Source organism: Cotesia glomerata, linkage group LG5, assembly GCF_020080835.1.
Source record: "Cotesia glomerata isolate CgM1 linkage group LG5, MPM_Cglom_v2.3, whole genome shotgun sequence".
NCBI lineage: Eukaryota > Metazoa > Arthropoda > Insecta > Hymenoptera > Braconidae > Cotesia > Cotesia glomerata.
In genome coordinates, this window is record NC_058162.1 from 2,214,996 (window position 1) to 2,241,874 (window position 26,879).

General features: G+C 24.1%; 4 protein-coding genes across 9 annotated transcripts; 1 reads left to right on the plus strand and 3 right to left on the minus strand.

Moving 5' to 3' along the window:
• Positions 1-3: 3 nt before the first annotated feature.
• Positions 4-3,203, minus strand: LOC123266333 (cytochrome P450 306a1). 2 transcript variants are annotated; one of them, XM_044730560.1, is made up of 4 exons: positions 2,867-3,203; positions 2,671-2,759; positions 1,618-2,142; positions 4-530 (listed from the first exon to the last, which is right to left on the minus strand). In XM_044730560.1, exons 1-4 carry the CDS (start codon positions 3,186-3,188, stop codon positions 21-23), a joined length of 1,446 nt encoding a protein of 481 aa, XP_044586495.1. In that variant the 5' UTR covers positions 3,189-3,203; the 3' UTR covers positions 4-20. The 2 variants fall into 2 exon arrangements, with proteins under 2 accessions (XP_044586495.1, XP_044586494.1); XM_044730559.1 differs by having other exon boundaries at positions 2,614-2,759.
• Positions 3,204-3,569: 366 nt separating this feature from the next.
• Positions 3,570-7,235, minus strand: LOC123266329 (phosphoacetylglucosamine mutase). The gene is made up of 7 exons (XM_044730550.1): positions 7,047-7,235; positions 6,882-6,976; positions 6,156-6,816; positions 5,186-5,467; positions 4,480-4,637; positions 4,088-4,396; positions 3,570-4,010 (listed from the first exon to the last, which is right to left on the minus strand). The coding sequence occupies exons 2-7, from the start codon at positions 6,974-6,976 to the stop codon at positions 3,872-3,874; spliced, it is 1,644 nt and encodes a 547-aa protein (XP_044586485.1). The 5' UTR covers positions 7,047-7,235; the 3' UTR covers positions 3,570-3,871.
• Positions 7,236-8,248: 1,013 nt separating this feature from the next.
• On the plus strand, positions 8,249-11,472 carry LOC123266337 (ankyrin repeat domain-containing protein 54-like). The gene is made up of 4 exons (XM_044730565.1): positions 8,249-8,844; positions 8,923-8,980; positions 10,673-10,922; positions 11,014-11,472. Exons 1-4 carry the CDS (start codon positions 8,497-8,499, stop codon positions 11,444-11,446), a joined length of 1,089 nt encoding a protein of 362 aa, XP_044586500.1. The 5' UTR covers positions 8,249-8,496; the 3' UTR covers positions 11,447-11,472.
• A 2,333-nt stretch (positions 11,473-13,805) lies between these two features.
• On the minus strand, positions 13,806-24,410 carry LOC123266326 (sphingosine kinase 1-like). Of its 5 annotated transcripts, none has more exons than XM_044730542.1 (8): positions 24,103-24,410; positions 22,172-22,734; positions 16,275-16,626; positions 15,779-16,198; positions 15,443-15,699; positions 14,391-14,492; positions 14,183-14,322; positions 13,806-14,102 (listed from the first exon to the last, which is right to left on the minus strand). In XM_044730542.1, the coding sequence occupies exons 2-8, from the start codon at positions 22,704-22,706 to the stop codon at positions 13,914-13,916; spliced, it is 1,995 nt and encodes a 664-aa protein (XP_044586477.1). In that variant the 5' UTR covers positions 22,707-22,734; positions 24,103-24,410; the 3' UTR covers positions 13,806-13,913. The 5 variants fall into 5 exon arrangements, with proteins under 5 accessions (XP_044586477.1, XP_044586475.1, XP_044586476.1 ...); XM_044730540.1 differs by having other exon boundaries at positions 24,064-24,410; XM_044730541.1 differs by having other exon boundaries at positions 24,059-24,410.
• Positions 24,411-26,879: the final 2,469 nt, after the last annotated feature.

Genomic DNA, 26,879 nt, shown 5'->3' on the forward strand with positions numbered 1-26,879 from the left:
AAATTTACTTTAAATTTAGTTTATTGTCGAGGTGTGAAAATAAGTTTATGTTCCTTTGGAACGAGAGTTATTCCGCAGTGGCCATCTAAATCAACAGTTTCATTATTAGAAATAGAAATCTTAAATTCTCTGACAATTTTACCGACAAAAATAAACATAACCATCCTGGCGAGTTCATCTCCAACACACATGCGTTTGCCAGTTTGAAAAGGAATAAATGCAGGAGGTTTGCTTAAAGATCCATCCGGAGAAATAAATCTTTCAGGGATGAATTCTTCAGGGTTGTCCCAGTAAATAGGATTCATATGTACTGCCCATTGCAGCGGAATAATCATTGCTCCTTGTGGTATATCATAGTCTCCTATTTTTGTATCTTTAATCGCTCCATGTGGAATTCCTACAGGAACAACTGATCTAAGTCTCTGAACCTCGCAAATAGCAGCTTGTAATAATATTAATGAAGAACTATTTTCTAAAGATATTTCTTCTTTATCATCCAAAACTGTTTTAATTTCTTCATAGATTTTTTCCTAAAAAAAAACATTTAAAAATTTATTTAACCCATTGAAGACGCACATCAAAAAAATTATTTTGAGGAAATACGGGGTCCAGTGGACCCGACTCAGCAAAACATTTCTAATTCGTTTCCTATGTGATGTATTAACTTATAATTGGTACCAAACTTTAATATAATATTCTCTCTAAATATCTTAATAGTTATTTTTAATTTCTAATAATTTAAAAGTACTGAAAAATCGTTTAGAAAAAAAAACTTACGAAATTGAACTTTTTTTATGAAAAAAGTCGCAGAAATTTTGATTTTTACGATATCGAAAAAAAAAAAACTGACGCCATTTTGTTCGGAAAACAATATATTTTAAGGAAAAAAATCAATATTTGATGAAGTTTGAAAAAAATATATTTATTCTGAAGTTTGAAGTTACGAATTTCGGTCAGTCGCTTAAAATGAGAATAAGACATTTAAACATGCAAAATAATATAAAAAGATTTAGTTTTTTGTCATAAAATTCTATTATTATAATTATTAGAATAAAAAAATAGAAATATCTTGAAGAATATCAGTGAAATTAGTCGTAAATGAGACTAAGTCTCATTTATAAATTTCATTCTCAATTTAAAATTGCCTCTACGGATTAAATAAAGAAATTTGATAAAAACTATTTTTTAAAAACCGCTCTTTAATTAATAGATTTTTATACTTTTAAAAAGTTTCAATTTTCTTATATAATTAACACTAAACTTTAATATAATATTCCCTCTAAGTATCTTAGTAGTTATTTTTAATTTTTAATAATTTAAAAATACTGAAAAATCGTTTAGAAAAAAAAACTTATGAAATTGAACTTTTTTTATGAAAAAAGTCGCAGAAATTTTGATTTTTACGATAAAAACATTTAGTTTTTTGTCATAAAATTCTTTTATCATAATTATTACAATTATTACAATGAGACTAAGTCTCATTTATAAATCTCCTTCTAAATTTAAAATTGCCTCAAAGTTCGCCTGGGGTCCACTGGATCCCGTGTGTTCTCAACGGGTTAAAAAAATTCAAGAATACTTATTAAAAATTATTCTCAGCTTATAAAAAAAAAATACCTGCTTTTCTGGTGAAATGGCTATATAAAGTAAAAACCACCGGATTGTAGTTAAAGTAGTATCTGTACCAGCTCCAAAAAGGTCAGCTAATAAGTGATAATATTGTTGTTCAGTAAATGATCCCACACTATTATTATTCTGTCTTCTGGTCATCTCATCATAAAAAGCAGCGAGAAAATTATCACTGTTGATCTTGTAATCCTCGGTATTTAAAATTTTTGTCTTATATTGATCAATTAATTTTTGGTAATATTTGTGTGTTTCCAATTTACCATCAACGAGCGACTTCATGATTTGTTTATAATGAGATAAATATCTTAAAAAAGGTAAGAAATTCAATGGCCCCGCAACTCCGATGTGTTTCACTCCTTCTTCTTGTAAATCACGTAACCACTTCCAGATTTCGTCGTCCTCGTCGTATACCGTTCCAAATACTAAATTATTCATAACATTGCCAATACAGTGATGTAAAATTGATAATGGATCAATTCCGTTTTTATTATTCAATGATGCGTCTTTTAATTTCTAAAATATTCAATTAAAATTTTGTTATTTGTTATAAATTTATAATATTGAAGTTAACTGACATGATTTTTATAATTTAGTTCAATAAATAAATTTTTATAAAAAAAAATTTTTTTATAAATTAAATGACAGGTAAAAAAATATTTTTTAAAAATTGCACTTATAGTTTTTTAAGTTTTTAACAAATGACAATTTTTTTTTGTAATAATTCTTTCAATAAAAAAAATTCAGTCATAATTGAATAAAAATTAAGTTAGCCGACATTTAAAAATTTTTATAATTTTTTTTATTGAGAAAATTATTACAAAAAAAAATTCTATTTGTAAAAAACTTGAAAAACTTTAAGTGCAATTTTTAAAAAATATATTTTTGGTCCAATTTAATTAAAAAAAAAAAAATTAGAAACGTTGGATAGCTTAAGTATTATCATAATTAATTATACGATAATTAAAAAAATTTCTTTACAATTACCTGTATAGCTTCATTTGATAATTTTTTAATATTATTTTCCATAATATCTTTTTTTACACTGTGTTTAACTGCTCCGAAGTTTTTTAAAGTTGCTGATACAAATTTTCTTTGCTCTTTCCAAAGTTCGCCTTCAGCACAAATTAATCCTGTTAAAGTGAAAGATGATATCTTAGAGATTTTATAATAATAATAATCGTAATAATGTAAATTAAAAAAATTTTATTATCATAAATAAATATAAAACACGACTTACCGTAACCATTCATAATACCGTGAGTTAAATAAAGCGGTGCTCTTCCAGAGAATTCATCCTTCGCTAAAGTAGTACGTATTAATTTCGGGTCTGATAAAACAACAGTATACACTGACCCCATTCTCAAACTAAAAATCGGTCCATATATTTCAGACAATTTTGTCAAACTTTTATAAGGCGCTTTTGCGTCAATATTTAATAGAGAGCCAATTATTGGAAGTCCTCTTGGACCCGGCGGGTAATTTTTTTTTTCACTCTTTTTTAAGATTACAAGTATTGAAATTAATAATAAAATAATCATTATTAAATATAAAAACAACATAATTATTTTAAATTAGAAAATTTAATTATTTCAATGGTTCAAAAAATTTTTTAGTTAAAAACGGTCGGAGTGACACTGAGATAAAAGAACACAATGGAATGACTTAAATAAACTGATACAAATCAGTAGCGTTCAGATAAATTCCTGCATAAGTAATATTAGTTACACTGGGACTGGACACGTTACGTTTAGTCCAGACTTTTAGAACTCTTATATACTCTGTATCTTAGTGTCTTAGTCTATAACAATAATAAAATTTGAAAAGCAAAAAAATACGCACACTTTTCAAACCACACTGACCTCTTGTGGCTCTTTCAGAGGTTCTGCCTCTAAAGTGATTAATAATGTTTTTTTATTTCTTCTAAAAAAAAACTTGTCAACAATGTATATATATTTATTATAAAAATACACAGTTGATTTTTTATCAAGTTAATAGAATGAGTAGTTAACGAATCTTAAACAATTTTTTTTTATATTTATCAACGCTAATTGCCTTTAAATTTCTTTTGATATTTTTAGAGCTTATAAAAATAATATTTTTAGATAAAGATAATAATTATTTTTTTATTTTTTAAGAATACTTTGTTTTAAGTTCATTGAAAATAGAGGAAATATTCAGAAGGAATTTTTAAAAATTATAAAAAAATTCAAAATTGAATTTTTGATTGTAAAATATTTTTAATTTATGGTACAATAGGTTTTTCACCTACTCCACCTGCATACTCATGAACAGCTAAAGCTACTTGAGCGGCTAATTTGTCTACATCCATTTGATTTTGGCACTCTATGTAAACTCTTATAATATCTTCTGTTCCAGAAGGTCTAAATAAATTAAATAAATTTTTATTAATGATTAAATAAAAAAAAATTAATGATTAAATTGATAAATTAAAACATACCTGACAAATGATCGACCTTTCGGGTATTGAGATACTAATTGATCAATTTTATCTTGTAAACCTATTGGAGAAGTACATTTTCTTTCTGCATCGGTAGTTTTAATAATATTTCTATCTACAACTTTAACTTTTAATTGCTTGTTTGGAAAATCCGAGTAACATTGCTTCCAAGTAACAATATCCCAATCTTTAGCGTATAAAATTGTTTCAACCAACAGCATATCGCTGAGAGCATCTCCGACTGCCTGATTAATTATATCGATGAAATTTGACAATTCAGTCATAGCACAGCGTTGTTGACTTGAGACGCTGTAATTAATTATAATCAGTAATTTATAATTACTTAAACCTTTTATTCATTTATAATATATCGTAAAACAAACTACTCTTACTTTTTATCTGAAACAAATTCCCGAATCATTTTAACAATTTCATCCTTTATAATTGCAGTACCGTGTCCATTAGCTTCAAAATATACTCCAATATCAAACTGTTGAGCTCGATGATGAAGATGTTTAACACCAGTTTTTGTGAAAGCGACTGGGACTTTCTATTAAAAAAAAAAAAAAAAAAAAAAAAAAAAAAAAAACTGTAAAATTAAGTTTATCGATAATATTAAGTGAGTTATAAAACAATATTGTAATTATTTACAAGTGGGATCCACTCTATTTTCGGCTATATATAGATGAAAAATTAACATTTAAAAATTTTTTTTTATTCTGCTTATTTTTATGGTGCATTTATGATAAAAATGTCGTGAAAGAAAAAATAAAGATTTCGATAGCTTTTTTGCCTTCAAAAGTTGGAAAAAATTTTGGCTCTCATGTTTTTGGATAAAATTTCTATTTTATCTTTTTTTTATGTTTTTGATATATTTTTTTTTCGAAAAGTACATAAAAAAAACCAACAATTGAAAAAGTTGAATTTATAAATTTTTGTGAAAATTTGTAAAGTTGTGATAGTCACCTTTTTTTTTATAATTGTTCATTTTTTTTTATGTATTTTTCAAAAAAAAAATATATCAATTAAATCAAAAAAATTAAAATTAAAATGGTGGACCCCACTGGTAAATAATTACCAATAATATATATTTAATACCAAAATTTCGGTGACATAATTAGTAGATGCTCCGTTAGCATATGCTGTTTGAACTAAACCCAATTTAATAGACAAACCACTTGCTTCAATGAGTTCTTTGAGATAACTCACAATCAAAATGGCTATTTTATCTCCATCAAATAAATTAAATTCATTTTTTTCATCTACATAATAATAAACCAGTCTATCAGCATCTCCGTCAATACTTGCACATTTTAAATATGGCTTAGAAGGATTATTGAGAGGAGGAGCTTGATGAATCTTCACAAAATCTGCTCCACACTGTAATATGACATTAAAGTTAGCTGTCACTTGTCAATTTTTTAATTCTATTTAACAAAAAGATTTTTTCCAAAAAATTATTTTTAAAAAATTGCATTTTTTATTTTTTTAAATTTCTAAATATCAATTTTTTATGAAAATCAAGTTAGCGGACATTTAAAAATTTTTAGAAATTTTTTATTGAAAAAATTTCAATTAAACAATTAAAAAAAAATTGTCACATGTAAAAAACTTGAAAAACTATAAGTGCAATTTTTTATAAATATCTTTTTAGTTGTAATTTAATTAAAAAAAAAAAAAAAATCAAAAATTTTTAGACGTCTGCTAACTTCAGTGTCATAATTTTTTATGAAAATTAAATTAGCCGACATTTAAAAATTTTTAGAATTTTTTTTTATTAAAAAAATTGTAAAAAAATAAAAAAAAATTTTCTTTTGTAAAAAACTTTAAAAACTATAAGTGCAATTTTTAAAAAATATTTTTTTGTTCTAATTTAATTATAAAAAAAAAAATCAAAAAATTAAAATCGGGCTAACTTTAGTATTATTAATGATTTTTTCTTATTTTTTTTTGGCCATAATTTATTAATGAAATTTTTTAAATTATCAATGCTACATTAATTTTCATCACTATAATCAGTAATTAAATCCCTTGAATTCAAAAACATAAAAAAAAAAATAATTAATACCTTGTAATTAAGTTTTCCATCTCCATTATTGAAAACATTAATATTTAAAAAATTATTCAATTGTTCTTTAAATTTTTCAGCAGCAAAAGCACCAACACCATTGGCTGCATCTACATAAACTTCATTTTTATAATTTAATTTTTTAACAATTTTATCCTCAACAGTCTGACTTTTTTTAAACGCGCTGCTCAACTTATCAAAATATCCTTCTATAGTCGCCACACCATACAGCTCTTTAGTATTTATACAAACAACTAAATAATGTAACTGAGGTGTTGTAATCACCCCAAAATCTTTAACAACTGCCTTCATAAATTCAATCGGCTTGATAGCTGCTTGCGACAATGATACTCCACTTTCTCTGGTATCTCTGCCAATAACTATCAACGCTGGAGCATTTTCATCAATATTTTTCTCTCTAATAATTTCTTTTATTTTTTCAATTAATTCTGAGTCTGGAACTCTTGCAAATTCTGTTGCAATTTTCTCCCAATCAGCTTCTAGCATCTCTCCGGCTGGATCAACTATTTTAATACCATTATCAGGCTCTTCATTGTGACTTGCTGTTATCATTAATCCGATTGCTGCACCATTAAAAAATTTTGATCGTAAAATTGATAGTATTGCCATTCTATAAACTACATGCGGTATTAATTCAGCTCTGAAATATTTTTAATTAATAATTTTACTTTAAAAAATATTTTTTATTTTTTTTATTTGCTTTACCTCATTCGAAATCCCGCTGTACCATATTGAATATCTTTCAAATTATTATTTGGATAGTCAGCGCGTGAAATCTGATCAATTGCCGCATAATCCATCTGTTAAAATTTTATTTTTTTTTTTAATATTTATAAAAAAAATAAAAATTATAAATTAAACAGTACTTACTTTTTTGTTTTTTTTTTTGTTTTTTTTTTTGAGATAAAAAAAAATAAAACTCCGTTAGGAATGTAAAAGTGAACGGTGTTGTTATTTATCTCACAAGAGCCAGATCATGTCAACAAGTAGTAACTCACGCACTATACCTTATTATTAAAAATCATACTGAAGTTAGCTGTCAGCTGTTAATTTTAAAAATTTTTACGATAGTTAAACTAGCAGACATTAAACAATTTTTTATATTTTTTTTTTATTAATTAAATGAAAGCTAAAAGAATATTCTAAAAAATTGCATCTATTCTTTTTTAAATTTTTTACATATTGAATTTTAAAAAAATTTTTTTTATTAAAAATTTTTCATTAAGAAAAATTCTAAAAATTGTCAGATGTCTGCTAACTTTATTTTCATAAATTTTTATAGAAAATCAATTACAGTAAAAAAAATGTTTCTAAAAATTTTCACTAATTATTTATGAAGCTGAAGTTAGCTGTCAATTTTTAGATTTTTACAACAAATAAATTACTAATAAAAAAAAGACAACAATTAATTGTTTTGATGATATTAAAGTTAGCTGTCATTTTCAATTTTTTAATTTTATTTAACAAAAAAATTATTTTTTAATTTTTTTTTTGCCATAATTTATTTGTTATAAAATTCTCAAAATTATTAAATATATACTAAATTAATTTTCATATTTTTATGAGATCTAAAAGTGAAATTTTTTAGAAAACTTTTATTATAATAATTTATGTGTCGAAAAAAATCCTAAAATTCATCAGATGTCAGCTGACTTCAGTAATATAATAATTTATATTAATTTTCACATGTGAAATTTTTTTATATTAATTTAATTGCTCTAAAATTCTAAAAAAAAGTTCTGTTTGTCAACATCAGTGTCATTGTTAAAATATACCTATAATAATAAATTTACACAATACTATACACATTTATAGTATAATACTGAAGTCAGCTGACAGCTGTCAATTTTAAAAATTATTTTAACAAATCAATAATAAAAAAATGTTTTTAAAAATTTTTTCTTATAATTTTTATGAATTTTTTAATTAATTTTTTTTTTATAATAATTTAGTTGTTATAAAATTCTAAAAAAAAATTTTTAAGTGTTATTTTATTGTCCTAATTCCAACAATACCAACATCAGATATACTGTGTAATTGTAATACTTGTTTTATCATATATGTATATAAATATATATAACACATAAAAAAATGGTTGATGGTGATGTGTACTTGTGAAAACTATTTACTTTTCTCCATTGATATTATTATATATAAATATTATAAATATCTAGTGAAAAATAATTAGATAAATATTTTTGTAAAATAGAAGAAAAATATATTTAAAAAATTCGGAGTTCTGAATAAAAATCTCCACTTATGAAAAGATAATATTGTGTGTCTTAAAAACAAATAAAATAAAACTAGTGCAAATGTGAAAATGACATCAGTAGATTCAGGTGTCGAAACTGGAAATGATTCCAATGATTCCAGTGCCCAGACTGAAAACAATCAATCTAATAATCAGAACTTTAATGACGTTACTAAAACAATGACCAGTGTCAACACTGGCAACCCGGACCTGGACAACCAGTTTGTTTTGACACAAAATCACAAGCACCGATTTGAATCAATCTCGATAGATGTTGATCTACAGTCTGTTCCGACTACGACTTTTGTCTGTCAGTCGGGTAATTCACATCCCTTAGTGTCAAGGAATTTTGTGTCACCGGGAATTAATTCTTCTGAGTCTTTAGTTAGCTCTCAGTCAAGCGCACCTTCACTTGAGGTAATTTTTTTTTTTTTAATTAATTATATTTAAAACAGTGCTTTTAATTATTAACTTATACAATTTTTTTATTTTCAGAAATTGCAATTTAGAATACCACCGGATTTTATGATAACTCCAAAATCTTTGCGAAAAGGTAAAATTAATGAGTTATATAATTAAAAATTATTTTCACTGTCAATGAAAAATAATTAATGATACTGAAAGTAACAATTTTCTTATCAACAATTTTTTAGACTTTTATAACAATTAAATTGTTATGAAAAAAATACCACAAGTAGAAATTAAAAAAAAAATTAAAGTGCTAATTTTCAAAAATATTCTAATTATCAAAATTTGTCGGTTATAAAAATTTTGAAAATTGTCAATAATTAGAGTAATAAGTGATAATTAAAAATCTTCTAAATATTTTTAATGTCAATGTGCATCATCATAAAAATAAAACTATAACTAGCAACCCTGCAGTCACTATGTGACTGCCGTGATTTGTGAACTATAAATAATTAAAATTTTGCTTTATACACAATGACTTTTGTTAAATTGGACCGTACTTTCTTAACTATTGATATTTTTAAAGATGTAAGCTCATCCTGATGTTACGCTCGTCAAGAGCTTTCATTTGAGTACCCACATGCATTTTCATATATTTTTCATGTATATATATATTTAATATATATAAATATATGAAAAATTGATGTGGGTACTCAAATGAAAGGTCTCGATGAGTCTAACATGAGGATGAGCATATATCTTGAAAAATGTCAATATTTCACAAGATGCAAGATCATTTCTTAATTATGTTAAATTGCACTGTACTTTCTTAACTATTGATGTTTTTAAAGATATAAGCTCATCCTGATGTTACGCTCGTCAAGAGCTTTCATTTGAGTACCCACATGCATTTTGATATATTTTTCATATATACATATATATAAATATATAAAATATATGAAAAATTGATATGGGTACTCAAATGAAAGGTCTCGATGAATGTAAGATCAGGATAAGCTTATATCTTTAGAAATGTCAATATTTCACAAGATACAAGGTCATTTCTTAATTATGTTAAATTGCACTGTACTTTCTTAACTATTGATATTTTTAAAGATATAAGCTCATCCCGATGTTACACTCATCAAGAGCTTTCATTTGAGTACCCACATGCATTTTTATATCTTTTTCATATATACATATATATATAATATATATAAATATATAAAAAAATTGATGTGGGTACTCAAATGAAAGGTCTCGATGAGTCTAACATGAGGATGAGCATATATCTTGAAAAATGTCAATATTTCACAAGATGCAAGATCATTTCTTAATTATGTTAAATTGCACTGTACTTTCTTAACTATTGATGTTTTTAAAGATATAAGCTCATCCTGATGTTACGCTTGTCAAGAGCTTTCATTTGAGTACCCACATGCATTTTTATATATTTTTCATATATATACATATATGTAATATATAACATATATATGAAATATATGAAAAATTGATGTGGGTACTCAAATGAAAGGTCTCAATGAGTGTAACATCTTGATGAGCTTATATCTTTAAAAATGTCAATATTTCACAAGATAAAAGGTCATTTCTTAATTACGTATCTAGAGATACATTTTCGAATGCAGCCTTAATATTATAATAAATTGACTATCGGTGAGAATGATATGAAACGTTGAAAAGACACAATTTCAAATAAAGACCTTTGCAATGATACTAAATTTAACTAAAAAAAACCTATTTTATTATATGACTATCCCAGAGACAAAATTTTTTTTATTCTCTTAAATAACATAGATTATTATTAATTTTTGAACAGATGAGTTGAACACGAATGATAGTTTTGTACCGTATCAAGAAATTAACCGGAAATATAAAAAAGCCAGTCTATTTTGGAGTCAAAAGCCTAGGCGATTAAATAGTATTTATGGTGCATCATCAGGAAGGAAAATGCGATTTGCAGCTGCTACTAATAACACTGAACTACTTACAAGATTACTTGAAAAAGGTGTGTCACCGAATAATCATGATGATCAGGGTCGATCTCCACTTCATTTAGCATCTTGCAGGTATAATAAATTATTATTAATAATATAATAAAAATAAAATAAATAATGTATTTAAAAATGAATTTTTTACATTAAAACAATATTTTTTTAGGGGATTTACGGAAATAGTTAAACTCCTGCTTGACTATGGAGCCGATCCCAACCAGACCGACTGCATAGGCAACACACCCTTACATTTGGCTGCTGTAACAAGCAAAATCTCCGTAGTGACACTGTTATTAAAAGCGGGAACCGATGTTTTATCCTCTGATCGTCATGGATATAATCCCCTGCAATTGGCGCAGACAAAACTCAGAATGTTGCAGAATTGTCAAGGTTCAGATATGAATAAAGTTAAAGATCAAGTTCACAAAATAGTGGGCATGCTTTTGGCATACTTACAAAAACAAAAAGACGCTTGTGAACAAATCGAAGCTCTTAGTTCTTTTTGCTCAAGAATAACTCTTTCTAACACATCTGATCAAGTTCAAGATGACTTAAAAGATTTACTCGCAAGTATAGACTCACTAAGTTTAAAAAATTAATATAAATATTCATTGTTTTTTCTTTTTTTTTGATAATATATTATAATTTATATTATTTACTCCTTTGAGAATTTTTTATTTTTTTTTTCTTAAACATTATTTATAATTGCTTACCAAAGCTCAATAATTTTCTTTCTTGAATTATAATTTATAACTATAAACAAAAATATTAGCAAACCTGTCATATTTATTATAAACTGTATTTATAACAAAAAAGTACTTGTTATATGTATACATGATATTTTTTTAAGTACTTACTTAAAATAATGTTAATTATTTACAAGTGGGGTCCACGATTTTAATTTTCATTTTTTTGAACAAAATTTCTATTTTATTTTATTGATATGTTTTTTTTGAAAAATACATAAAAAAAGAACAATTAAAAAAAATGTTAATTATCACAATTTTAACAAATTTTCAAAAAAATTTATAAATTTTTTAGAAAATTGTGATATTCATTTTTTTTTTATTTGTTTATTTTTTTATGTACTTTTTAAATAAAAAAATTTATCAAAAAAACATAAAATAGAAATTTTATACAAAAATTTGAGAGCCAAAATTTTTTCCAACTTTTGAAGACAAAAAAACTATCGAAATTTTTATTTTTTACTTTCACGACATTTTTTATCATAAATGCACCGTAAAAACAAACAAAATAAAAAAAATGGATAATGTTAATTTTTTGCCTAGATATGGCCAAAAATATTGTGAACCCCCGCTTGTAAATAATTACCAAAATGACTTTGTTTTTCTTACTAAGATGATTAATTTCAAATATTAATATTAAATTTTTTACTTAAATTAACATAACGATGTATTAAAATGATAATATTAAATTTATATTTAATATACTATCGTCATTGTCAAAATAGACACTAGTTGTAAATTGTTTTTTTTTTTTTTATTTAAAACTCGTTTTTCTTTTTAATACATAAATTTTACCTTGTAGTTTTGAAACAACTAAAACTTGTAAATATGTGATATGTAATTATTTTACATTGTACGTAAAAAAATTGAAGTAAGTAGATTTCATATAGATATTGTAATAGAAAAATGAATAAAAATAACAAAAAAATTTTTTAACAATAACAATAACAATATTACTTATTTATTCTTGATAAGCCAATGATATAAAAATGATAGAGTAAAGATAAATAAAAATAATAATAATAATAAAGTGATATTTTATTGATAAAATTGTTTTACAGTAATTAGGACGGAGAAGCATAACATTAATACTTCAAGTTTTGATAATAATAATCATTGTCAATAATTGATTTTTTTTTATTTTTAAATTATTTTTAGTAATTATTTACAAGTGATGATAAAAATATCATTTATGATAAAAAATATCGTGAAAGAGTAAAATAAAGATTTTGATAACTTTTTTGCTTTTAAAAGTAAGAATAAATTTTGGCTCATTTTTTTGGATAAAATTTTTATTTTTTTGTTGAAAGGTAGATAAAAAAAAAAATTAAATATCACAATTTTCTAAAAAACTTACAAATTTTTTTGAAAATTTAACAAATTTTGATAATTTTTTTTTATTGTTCATGTTTTTAAATCACAATTTTCTAAAAAATTTATAAATTTTTTTAAAAATTTATAAATTTTTTTAAAAATTTGTAAAATTTAATAAATTTTGATAATCAATTTTTTTTTTTAATTGTTCATTTTTTTTATATCACAATTTTCTAAAAAATTTATAAATTTTCTAAAAAATTTATAAATTTTTTTGAAAATTTGTTAAAATTGTGACAATAAATTTTTTTTTAATTGTTTATTTTTCTATGTATTAATTTAAAAAAAAAAAAATATCCAAATTAAAAAAAAAATTTTGGTTAAAAAAAATGAAAATTAAAATGGACCCCACTTGTAAATAATTACCTTATTTGTATTTAATTAATAATAATTCTTAAATTATGAATAATAATTTTCTGATAAATTGAATAACTTAAAATTAGTTTTATTGAACAAAAATATATTTTTTACTTGAGCTAAAATTTATATACTAATAAATAAAAAACTAGACATTCAATACTTTAATACACATTTTTTGCATTAACAATTGGTTTGCTCTATTATTCTATCTACAAAGTTAATATTAATAAGATGATTATCAACTCGATGATAAAAGTACAATATCATAGGGCACAGTGTGTCCCACCAAATGGGATAAACACTTGCGCTGCCAAATCATGAGGTGAAAGTACAATATTTACAAACATAAATTTTATTGGTTAAAGATATTAACTTGTAAAAAAAATTAAAATTCATACCATATTTCTTTTTATCAATGTGACATTGATAAATTATTATTATCTCAATTACTACTAACAATAATAATAAATTTCTTTTGAATTGAATATTTATTTAAAGTAAGATCTAAATATTCATTGGAATATTTTTTTGGAAATGCCATAAATATGTAAGTTTAGAGAAACTAAGGTTTTTTTCAAGGTTCTCGTCAAGGACTCATGACTGTCGCCATAGATGAAAAGACCTCGGCTTGTAGCGGGCCATAATCAACTTTTTCTCCATCAACAGTCATATTACCAGTCGTACTTGTCTCTGGTTCAATACGAAATGCTTTTACAGGAATCATATCCACTCCGGTACTAGTTAAATGAGTACCAGCGTTTAAACCGAGGAGAAACTGCAATAAAAAAAAAATAATTAATAATTTTAATTAAAAGAAATCTTATTATTATTATTATTATTATTATTATTTATTACCTGAAGGAGATTAGCTCTCGTTATTCCAGCTTTGATAATTAAAAGCCATATTATTCCATCATCAAGTTTAGCTCTTGGAGCAATAAATCCATCTTCACCGATGTGTGATTGATAACTTGCATGAACAGCTACAAATTCTCCTGAAAAAAATATTTTTTTTTACAATAAATATTTATAAAATTATCAATATTGTTATTTATACCCGTACCTTTTATTTGTGTCCACCCGCTGGGAAGTTGTGCCGTCAAAGCGGGAAGACTTGACGATGGCCCGTATACACATCTATTATTTACAGTATTCTCCTCGCCATCTTAAAAAATTATATTTAAAAATTACAATATTAAATTGTTATTAGTGTCATTGCAAAAGTCTTGATTTGAATTTGTGCCTTTTCAAGGTTTTATATCATTCTTACCGATAGTCAATTTATTATAAGTATTTAGGTTGCATTAAAAAATGTTCTATCTCTAGATACATAATTAAGAAATGACCTTGTATCTTGTGAAGTATTGACATTTTTAAAGATATAAGCTCATCTTGATGTTACACTCATCGAGAGCTTTCATTTGAGTACCCACATCAATTTTTCATATATTTCATATATTATATATATGTATATATATGAAAAATATATCAAAATGCATGTGGGTACTTAAATGAAAGCTCTTGATGAGTGTAACATTGGGGTGAGCTTATATCTTTTAAAATATCAATAATTAAGAAATGACCTTGTATTTTATCAACTACTGACATTTTTAAAGATATAAGCTCATCTTGATGTTATACTCATCGAGAGCTTTCATTTGAGTACCCACATCAATTTTTCATATATTTCATATATTATATATATGTATATATATGAAAAATATATCAAAATGCATGTGGGTACTTAAATGAAAGCTCTTGATGAGTGTAACATCGAGATGAGCTTATATCTTTAAAAATGTCAATAATTAAAAAATGATCTTGTAATTTGTGAAATATTGACATTTTTAAAGATATAAGCTCATTCCGACATTACACTCATGGAGACCTTTCATTTGAGTACCCACATCAATTTTTCATATATTTCATATATTTATATATATGAAATATATGTATATATATGAAAAATATATCAAAAATGCATGTGGGTACTCAAATGAAAGCTCTTTATGAGTGTAACGTCGGGATGAGCTTATATCTTTAAAAACATCAATATTCAAGAAAATACAGTGCAATTTAACAAGTCATTATTTAATTAAAAAAAAAAAAATATACCTGGTGTTAAACTACTACTGTCTTCCATACTATGATAACTAGAAGCAGAACCAGTACTATAATAAGTAGATTTTCTAGAAGTAGCTGAATAAAAACTATCCAATCTAGTTCGAGTTTGAACTTCAGTTTCAAGCGATAAATTTTCACCAACTATTTCATTATTATCATCGTCTAAATATATGTCTCCTAAATCGCTTGTTACGGAGTCAAGGACATCATGGTAACTTTTTGATTCTTTAACTCCATCACAATAACTGCTAATTAAAATAAATTAAAATAAATAAGTATTACAATAATGATTATTATTATTACGGAATATTGAATAATATACTTAACCGATCAAGGTCGTCGCCGTAACTTTTCGAATGAGTTATAATATCATGATTACTTTTAATAATCCCAGTGCCATTATTATCATTGTAAGATTTAGTCTCATATAAATAAGTTCCATTTGATTTATTTTCATTTATACTCGGTATTTGTACCTTATTATCACAAGGTAAATATGAAACGGTTCCTTTATAAACACGAAGACCTATAAGCCTGGCTATACTCCAAATAGTAAAACGTTGCCCACCAATAGCTCTGAGCCTCTCACTCTCGATGTCAATGTCCGCGATCAAGCCCCAGCCTACTGATAGAAATGAATAAAGAATCTGGCTTCTTGTTTCAATTCGTACTAAATCAATTGGACTGTACTTATTTTTAACCACTGATAATGCACTAATAAGAAATGGATTTGAATCGTAAGGTTCTCTGTAATAACAAATAAAATAATTTATTAAATTAAATAATTGTTGAAATAATTTTTGTAAAATATAATTCAACTTACTGCTTAGCGTATGCAATTGATTTCGCTAAACCGTTACCAGATCCACACGGAATTATTCCAAGAGGAAGCTCTTCTAACGCACGTTTCCAATCTGGTCTTTCTAAAAGACCATTTATAACTTCAAAAACAACTCCGTCGCCTCCCACACATAATATTCCGCTCCACTGATAAATATTTCGTGTTCTTATAAAATCTCTCGCGTAATTTTGACATTTAGTTACGTGAACTTCGTATAGTTTTTCTGCTTCAGATAATATTGGATGAACTCGCCTTTGAAAGATTTCACGACTCCGCCCAGGTCCAGACTTTGGATTTAAGAGAACTAAAAGTTTTTTTTCTTCGCTTGAACATGCTGAAAAAAAATATTATTATTAGTAAATTATTTTTTAAAAATTAGTATATTGAAAAAAAGTTAAAATTCAATATTTTAATAATAATAATAAATAAAATTTTGCTTTATTAAAAAATGAATTTTGTTAAATCACACTGTACTTTCTTAAATATTGATATTTTTAAAGATATAAGCTCATCTTGATGTTACACTCATCGATACCTTTCATTTGAGTACCCACATGCATTTTTATATATTTTTCATATATAAATATATATAATATATATAAATATATGAAAAATTGATGTGGGTAATCAAATGAAAGGTCTCGATGAGTGTGACACCGGGTTGGGCTTATATCTTTAAAAATGTCAATATTTTACCAGATACAAGGTAATTTCTTAATTATGTAAATTACACTGTACTTTCTTAACTATTGACTTTTTTAAAGATACAAACTCATCTCGATGTTACACTCATCAAGAGCTTTCATTTGAGTACCCACATGCATTTTGATATATTTTTCATATATACATATATATAATATATATAAATATATGAAAAATTGATGTGGGTACTCAAATGAAAGGCCTTGATAAGTGTAACATAGAGATGAGCTTATATCTTTAAAAATGTCAATATTTCACAAGATACAAGGTCGTTTCTTAATTATGTTAAATTGCACTGTACTTTCTTAACTATTGAAGTTTTTAAAGATATAAGCTCATCCCGATGAAAAACTCATCAAGAGCTTTCATTTGAGTACCCACATGCATTTTGATATATTTTTCACATATACATATATATAAATATATAAAATATATGAAAAATTGATATGGGTACTCAAATGAAAGGTCTCGATGAATGTAACATCAGGATAAGCTTATATCTTTAGGAATTTCAATATTTCACAAGATACAAGGTCATTTCTTAATTATGTTAAATTGCACTGTACTTTCTTAAATATTGATATTTTTAAAGATATAAGCTCATCCCGATGTTACACTCATCAAGAGCTTTCATTTGAGTACCCACATGCATTTTGATATATTTTTCATATATACATATATATAAATATGTAAAATATATGAAAAATTGATGTGGGTACTCAAATGAAAGGTCTCGATGAGTGTAACATCAGGATGAGCTTATATCTTTAAAAATGTCAATAGTTCACAAGATACAAGGTCATTTCACTAAAAAAAACCGATCTTATCATATGACTATCCTGTACACAAAATTTTTCTTATTCTCTTAATAATAGAGATAATAATAAATTTTTTTATTTTTAATATTGAATATTTATTTTATTTATGATTATTATCATGATTAGTAATTTAGAAAAAATTTCATATTATTATTATTATTATTTATATCGAATTTCGATTAAGCAGAAGAATTTTAAATAATAATATTGGCAATTAATTTTTAATTGATTTAGATTGGACATCAGCCGTGTAATAATAATAATAATTTGCAGATTTTACATACGATAGATCGGATGTTACATTTAAGATTCCCTGAGAAGATATTTTTTGTCTTAAGTATATAATTTAAATCTAATCAATAACTTTCACCAAGAAAACTATTCATTAATAATAATAAAAAATTGAACCTGGAAAAAAAATCAATTAATATCTAGATAAATTTTTCTATATCGTGCGTATAATTGTTGTCTATATATACATTTGGTCGTAAATCATTTCCGGAATTATAAGAATAATAGAATAAAAATAGTGAAACATGATTGAAAGCATGAATACGGAAAGTACATTATAAATAATGGACGGTAAAAACTAGGCGTTTGTTGTATGAGTAGTTAAATTAGCAGCAACAGCAACTCAACCAAAGAAGTAACGTAATATTGCGGAAAGGAGAACTTAAAGTGAAAACAATTCAATTTATAGCAACAGTCTAGCTAGGTACTACATGTAATTATTTCATTTTAATTATTATTATTCGATGGTTTGGCACTCATTCAATATTTATGCACAGAGATATACCTGTATATAATCCAGATATAAAATTGCACTTGAAGGTGTACTAATTAAATTGTAAATAACGACAATGAACTCTTATCAAATAAATACCTTTAACTTTCTCTTTAAAAATAAAATGACAATATTTAAATAAAAAATAAAATTTAGATTAAGAATTGATAATTAATTTTTAGCTTGACACATAATACATATACAGAAAGAAAAATTTCTTGAATGGAGAACAAAATTCTTGGCTCAAGAAAATTTTCGGAGTAAAAATTTTTCTTGAAATTCTGTTCTTGGAGGAAGTAATTTTTTCTTAATTCAAATTATCATAAATACTTGATACAATAAATTTTTATATTTGATCAAGATTTTTAGATACTTTAGGGAAGCAGCGCCACTTACTTCAGCTGAGAAAAAAATTTTCTCACCTTGAGAAAATTTTTCTCGAGAATATTTGATACCTAATTTATATTATACATATTGAATGAAAAAAAATGATGAAATATTATTTGATCTTCTTATTTGACATGTTAATCAATAAAAATATTAATGAAAATTAACTTCTATCTATATATTTAATTTTTTGGAGCAAGAGAGAAATTTTCTCAAGACAAGAAAATTTACTTCTATCAAGAACTAAATTTTTTGGAGCAAGAAGCTGAATTTTCTCAAAACAAGATTTCCTTGACTTGAATAAATTTTCTTGGATCAAGATATGTATTTCTTAAAGCAAGAGAATTAATTTTGGAATAAGTGAAATTTCTTGTCAATAAAAAATTTTTTTTTCTTTTAAAAAAATAATTAGTAGAAAAATATTTTCTTGACTCAAGTGAACTTTTTTTTTCTGTGTAATTATTAACTGCTTACAAAAATAATTAAAATACCAATACTTGTCCATTAAAAGTAATTTAACCTTGGAGTATTATTTAATAATTCCCTTCAGCCTATGTTAACATATTTAGTGAATGAGCTTCATAGACAACCTTGGTGATGCAACATAAATATTATTAAAAAAAATTTCGACCTTTCGAACTCTGTACGTCACAACAAATATTTACCGTCGTTGTAAAGAAAATTTATTTTGTTTATTTATGGTCAGTTATCACAAATCATCTTGTGAAACTATCTTTTTTATTTTTATAATTTTCATTTTAATAGATAAGAATGCATAAAAAAGAACATAAATTATTTACAAATCATATGCAATATTGTAAAAAAAAAAAAGGAAAATAATCCAAGATCAAATTATTTTTTTTTTTTTTTTAATAAATCATTATTATTCATGATTATGTAGAGCACATGATATGTATTATAATCTACGTCACAACTAAACAGTTTTCAATTAATTATTTTCCTGGCCTGGTTCTCTCCTGGTAAGTTTTGGTGCAGTAGCAGCAACTAGCCGCAACCATATAGAATATAATCGATATAAAAAGACGGTTACCAATTACAACTTCTTTTATTATTAATTTATCTTGTTAATAGATTAATCATTCATTTTAAATTACAAAATCAATTGATCAATTTATTAAATTAATTTAAAAATTATAATAATAATTTATTGCATTAAATAAGATACATAAAAAAACTTAAGCTGCAAGTTTTATCAGAGATTTTTTATTATTAAAAAAATTATTGTTATTAAATTAATTATTAATTATTAATTAATTATTAAATTAATTATTGATTATTAATTTTTATTAAATTAAATTATTATTATTATTAAATTAATTTAATTTTAACTTTTATTAAAAGAAGATTTAATAAAATTATTAAAATTTCTTCTCGAATAATAACTAATAATTTAATAATTAATTTTCGTTTAACCTATGATCAATGAAACAAAACAGTAGACTCAAATTAATTATAATAATTTTCCATTTATCTGTAATTTAACCAGCACATCTCCAGGTGCCGACAATTGTGTCTATCAAACATATATAGTGTATGTATTTGTATATTTGAGTTACATAATACACTAATCTTCGTGTCCCGCTAATCGTACACACGTGTTCCATGTGTATATATATACACAGGCACGTCCGGTATACATATTATATCCATCCGTAGATAAAATACGTGTATATGTTACTCATTGTTAATGAATGCTGTTTTTCAATGTTTTACGATAGTTTAACAAATAAAATTCATCTGCGTGTTTGTATATACGAGTAACGAGTAATTTATCACTTATTTTTAGTAAAAAAATACCCATACAGTCGTCATAATCAATAAGGTGTTGTATATCTTTAACAGTTTAGTGAGTTTCTTAGTTGTTTCTTTATACAACTATTGCTCATACCAAAGATAAAAGTCCAAGTTAATTAAAATTCATTTGTATTTATGATAAAATTTTTTACCTCAATGAATAATAATTTTAATAATATCAATAAAATTAATGACGTTTTTAGCTGCCAAGATAAATCTATTAAGAAATTTTTGCGGATGAGTGCTATAAATACAGAGGAAAAAATTAGATATGAATATAATCTATATTATTAAGAGAATAAGGAAAATTTTGTGTCCAGGATAGTCATATGAAAAAATTGGTTTTTTTGGTGAAATTTCATATAATTACAAAGGTCATGACTTGAATTTGTGCCTTTTCAAGATTTCTTATCATTCTCACCGATAGTCAATTTATGATGATAAGTATTTAGGCTGCATTCGAAAATCATCTCTAGATACATAATTAAGAAATGACATTGTATTTTGAGAACTACTGACATTTTTAAAGATATAAGCTCATCCCGATGTTACACTAATCGAGATCTTTCATTTGAGTACCCACATCAACTTTTCATATATTTCATATATTTATATATATGTATGCATGAAAAATATATCAAAATGCATGTGGGTACTCAAATGAAAGCTTTTGATGAGTGTAACATCAGGATTAGCTTATATCTTTAAAAACGTCAATAGTTAAGAAAGTACAGTGCAATTTAACATAATTAAGAAAAGACCGTGTATCTTGTGAAATATTGACATTTTTAAAGATATAAGCTCACCCTAATATTACACTCATCAAGACCTTTCATTTGAGTACCCACATCAATTTTTCATATATTTATATATATTATATATATGTATATATGAAAAATATATAAAAATGCATGTGGGTATTCAAATGAAAGCTCTTGATGAATGTAACATCGTGATGAGCTTATATCTTTAAAAAAGTCAATATTTCACAAGATACAAGTATGTTAAATTGCACTGTACTTTCTTAACTAGCAACATTTTTAAAGATATAAGCTCATCCCGATGTTACACTTATCGAGACCTTTCATTTGAGTACCCACATCAATTTTTCATATATTTTTTATATATACATATATATAATATATATAAATATATGAAAAATCGATGTGGGTGCTCAAATGAAAGCTCTTGCTGAGTGTAACATCAGAATGAGCTTATATCTTTAAAAACGTCAATATTTAAAAAAATACTGTGCAATTTAACAAAATTCATTATTTAATAAATCAAAATTTTATTTATTTATAGTTCACAAGTCACAGCAGTCACATAGTGACTGGAAGGTTGCTTACAACTATAAATATAAATTTTACTACCTTTTAATAAAGTATCCAAATTCCCATGGCTCGGACTCATTAAATTTTTAGGAATTGGAATTTTATTAATTAAACATTTAATAGCAAGCCTCCATCTGCTGGCTTCCCGAAGATTGTCCTGATATTTATCAAAGCTCCGAAATCTCAGGGTAATTGTCGTACGCTCGCGTCTTGGAGCTCCTTTTACACGTGCTTTTTTTAGTGTGTACGCATAAATATACAAATAAGCCGAAGTGTCCAGCTGATCCCATCCATGATATGTATCGTTGAACTCAACATCTCTCATCTGAGGCTTTGAAATAGTTGGACGGCAAGCGCAGCTCCCGGTATTTCGGCGTTTTGATCTCATACACCTACAGCCAATTATGTCGCTAAGAGCAATTGTCTCGGTTTTAGTACCACCATTACTTTCTTTTTCTAAACTCAAGCCTTTTTCCGTAAGCTTTACTCGGTAATAGGTGTTCTTCTTGGACGTTATGTAAAATGTTTCTTCGAGCAAAGTACTCGATCGTAATTGAGATGACTCTTGATCCATTATTATATTAATTTCACTATTATATCAACTATAATAATAATAACAACAATCATTCATAACACAGATCTATTGTATAAAATGAGTACATTATAATTAAAATTAATAAAATAAAAATTTTATTAACGCATTGCAGTTAGACTGATTGAATTATATTAAATTCAAAGAAAAAAAATTTTTTTTTTTTTAATAAATTGCTCCTAATTTTTTTTACAATATTTAAAGACAATTTTATTATTTTTTTTTTAATAATTTACACTTTAAAAAAAATAAATTATTAAAAAATTTTGTCTTAAAATATTACAAGTAATTTTTTATTATTAAAAAAATTATCAATTTTTGTTTTATTTTAATATCATTGATTTGAAAAATAAATTGAGTCAATAATTTTTTATTTATGATATTAAATTTTATCAAAGATTAAAAATTACTGTTGACACTTAAATCATAGAAATAAAAAAAATTGATACTGAAATTACAAGAACTGTCAACTTTTTTTTTTTTTTAACAACTCAATTATGAAGAAACTTTAATAAAAAAATTCTACATTAAAAAATTAAAAGAGAAAAAATTTTTTTTTTATAATTAATTTAAAAAAAATGACATTAAAGTTTGCAGTCACTTAATAATTTTTTAATTTTATTTATCAAAAAAATTTGTTCCAAAAAAAAATTTTTAAAAAATAGCATTTTTATTTTTTTAAATTTCTACATGTCAATTTTTTTTTGCAGTAAAATTTAAAAATTATTAAATATATGCTAAATTAATTTTGATAAAAAATTATGACACTAAACTCAGCAATCTAAAGAATTTTTTAATTTTTTTTTTTTTTTTTAAATTTGTTCCAAAAAAATATTAAAAAAAAATTGCATTTTTAATTTTTTAAAATTTCTACATGTCAATTTTTTTTGCCATAATGTATTTGCTATAAAATTAAAAAAAATTATTAAATATATCATATGCTAAATTAATTTTCATTGATAAAGAAAAATTTAGTTAAAATTTAACAGATCTTAGCATGCACTTGTTTAAATTTATTTTATCAATATTAAAAAAAAAATATTTTTTAGAGATAAAAAATGATCGAATTTCAGCTGTATAAAAAATCAAACATTATTACCTTCAACACTAATAATAACAACAACAATAATTATATTAGAATAAAAAAAAATAATTTAGCAGTTTAATAAAAATAATTACTTGGGGTGCACCACTTGGGCTAAATGTCAAGGGGGTGCAAGGTACTTTAGGCTATTCTCATCCCTTTTATACTTCTTTACAGTTACTATTGTCATTATTATTATTATTGTTACGGCTATTATGTACGTATTCTATACAATAAATCAGAGTTATACCGAACCAGATCTAAAGTTATTATTATTTCAAAAGTTTTATCAACCAGTTTTATAGATTAGAGTGTATAACATCATCGCACAAGATATTATTCAAATGAATAATTGTCACAATTAATTATCACTTAAAAAAAAAAAACACACTAATTATTTTATTTAAGTGAAAGGATTAACCGATTTTAAAAATACAAAACAATTTAAAAACTTTTAACGAGTGAGAGAATTAAACGGTCCTTTCTCGCAGGCTTTTCTTGGGCTACTGCAAACAACAGCAACAGCAGCAGCAGCAGTATGTTAAAAAATCACTTTAGGAGAGAAACTAACACAGCTTGTCTCTCCACGACTGCTGGTATGGGTTTTACATATACATATTATACGATTGCCGCCATCTCTATTCGTTTCGTTTACAAGTTGTCATAAATATATATATATATATATATATATATATATATATATATATATATATATATATATATATATATATGCTATATATATATATCGCATACCGGCTTTATCAAGATTACTCGTAAGTAAAGTAGAATAAAACTACTTATGATGATGATCGTCAATAATAATACATAAGTGTCGTAATCTAGTGAAAATAAACAAAAACTCGGTACAAGTAATCGCGTTATATTTTTTACACTGACGTTGTTGCCGATGACGTATTGATATTTATATTGCGGGAGTTTTTAAATTAAAAATTATTCTGAAGTTTATCAAAATTAAATTAGCTGAAATTTGAAAGTATTTATGATTTATTTTAGTAAAAAATAATTTTTAAAAAATTAAAAAAAAATTTTTCACTTGTAGGAAATTTATGAAAATTTATTTTGCAGATATTTTATAATTTTTTTAACAAATAAATTATATGTCAAAGAAAATGAGAAAAAAAATTGACATTTAGAAAATTAGAAAATAAAAAATCCAATTTTTTAAAAATGATTTTTCGGAGCAAACTTTTTTTTAGAGAAAATTAAAAAATTGCCAAGCAACTGCTGACTTTAATGTCATAGAAAATTTTGAAAATTACACGTGGAATTTTGTAAAAATAGTTTTTTAGTTCTAATTTTTAATTAATAAAAATAATCAAGCATTTTTGAGTGTCGGCTTATTTAATTTTCATTCTGAAGTTTATCAAAATTAAATTAGCTGAAATTTGAAAGTATTTATAATTTATTTTATTAAAAAATAAAAAAAAAATTTCACATGTAGGAAATTTATGAAAATTAATTTTGCAGATATTTTATAATTTTTTTAACAAATAAATTATATGTCAAAGAAAATGAGAAAAAAAATTGACATTTAGAAAATTAGAAAAATAAAAAATCCAATTTTTTAAAAATGATTTTTCGGAGCAAACTTTTTTTTAGAGAAAATTAAAAAATTGCCAAGCAACTGCTGACTTTAATGTCATAGAAAATTTTGAAAATTACACGTGGAATTTTGTAAAAATAGTTTTTTAGTTCTAATTTTTAATTAATAAAAATAATCAAGCATTTTTGAGTGTCGACTTATTTAATTTTCATTCTGAAGTTTATCAAAATTAAATTAGCTGAAATTTGAAAGTATTTATAATTTATTTTATTAAAAAATAAAAAAAAAATTTCACATGTAGAAAATTTATGAAAATTAATTTTGCAGATATTTTATAATTTTTTTAACAAATAAATTATATGTCAAAGAAAATGAGAAAAAAAAATTGACATTTAGAAAATTAGAAAAATTAAAAATCCAATTCTTTAAAAATGATTTTTCGGAGCAAACTTTTTTTTAGAGAAAATTAAAAAATTGCCAAGCAACTGCTGACTTTAATGTCATAGAAAATTTTGAAAATTACACGTGGAATTTTGTAAAAATAGTTTTTTAGTTCTAATTTTTAATTAATAAAAATAATCAAGCATTTTTGAGTGTCGGCTTATTTAATTTTCATTCTGAAGTTTATCAAAATTAAATTAGCTGACATCTGAAAATTTTTATAATTATTTATAATGGAAAAATTATCACAAAATATCATAGTAATGAAGTCAGCTGACATATGATGATTTTTAAAATTTTTTTAAACATATAAATTATTAAAATAATACTTTTCTAAAAAAATCCACTTGTAGATGTCAAAAAAATTTATTGTTGCCTTTTTTTTTTAAATGGTTTTTTTTAATAGTAATTTATTTGTTGTAAAAATCTAAAAAATTGACAGATGTCAGTCAACTTCAGCTTCAGAAAATTTCACATGAAGTTTTGAAAAATATATTATGACATTGAATTTAGCTGTCACATTACAATTTTTTAATTTTCTTTAACAAATGTATTCTAAAAAATTGCATTTTTGATTTATTAAGAATTCTATTCAATTTTTTTTGCCATTATTTATTTGTTAAAAAAATTTCTAAAATTATCAAATATCTGCTGAATTAATTTTCATTGAAAAATTATACGTGCAATTTTTTTTAAAGTATTTTTTACTTGTGATTTAATTAATTAAAAAAATCAAAAACTACTGGCTAATTTTATCTAGAAATTGAAGAAAATAACAAGTGCAAATTTTTTAAAAATAATTTTTTTCTGTTATTGATTTTTTAAAAAAATTAAAAATAATTGTCAGATGTCAGCTGATTTCAGAATTATATTAAAAAAGTTTCTGGTGATTAAAATTATAAGTGTGATTCATAAAGAAAAATTAAAAAAATTTTTTTTTAGGAGCAAACTGATTTTTTATATTAAATTATTCCTTTAATCATAAAAGATTTTCTATAATATAGCTTTAGTGTCTTCAGATTATTGTAATTTATGTGATATTTTATTTTTAAACAATATTATCTAA

Coding starts and splice junctions, on each gene's coding strand:
- LOC123266337 (XM_044730565.1), top strand. CDS start 8,497: ATGACATCAGTAGATTCAGGTGTCGAAACTGGAAATGATTCCAATGAT. Junction 8,845..8,922: donor CAAGCGCACCTTCACTTGAG/GTAATTTTTTTT, acceptor TTTTATTTTCAG/AAATTGCAATTTAGAATACC. Junction 8,981..10,672: donor TCCAAAATCTTTGCGAAAAG/GTAAAATTAATG, acceptor ATTTTTGAACAG/ATGAGTTGAACACGAATGAT.
- LOC123266329 (XM_044730550.1), bottom strand. CDS start 6,976: ATGGATTATGCGGCAATTGATCAGATTTCACGCGCTGACTATCCAAAT. Junction 6,817..6,881: donor ACAGCGGGATTTCGAATGAG/GTAAAGCAAATA, acceptor AAAATATTTCAG/AGCTGAATTAATACCGCATG. Junction 4,397..4,479: donor GAATTTGTTTCAGATAAAAA/GTAAGAGTAGTT, acceptor AATTAATTACAG/CGTCTCAAGTCAACAACGCT.
- LOC123266333 (XM_044730559.1), bottom strand. CDS start 3,188: ATGTTGTTTTTATATTTAATAATGATTATTTTATTATTAATTTCAATA. Junction 2,143..2,613: donor TATCAAATGAAGCTATACAG/GTAATTGTAAAG, acceptor TGAATATTTTAG/AAATTAAAAGACGCATCATT. Junction 531..1,617: donor CCATTTCACCAGAAAAGCAG/GTATTTTTTTTT, acceptor GTTTTTTTTTAG/GAAAAAATCTATGAAGAAAT.
- LOC123266326 (XM_044730542.1), bottom strand. CDS start 22,706: ATGGATCAAGAGTCATCTCAATTACGATCGAGTACTTTGCTCGAAGAA. Junction 16,627..22,171: donor TTTGGATACTTTATTAAAAG/GTAGTAAAATTT, acceptor ATTTTTTTTCAG/CATGTTCAAGCGAAGAAAAA. Junction 15,700..15,778: donor TACGGCGACGACCTTGATCG/GTTAAGTATATT, acceptor TATTTTAATTAG/CAGTTATTGTGATGGAGTTA.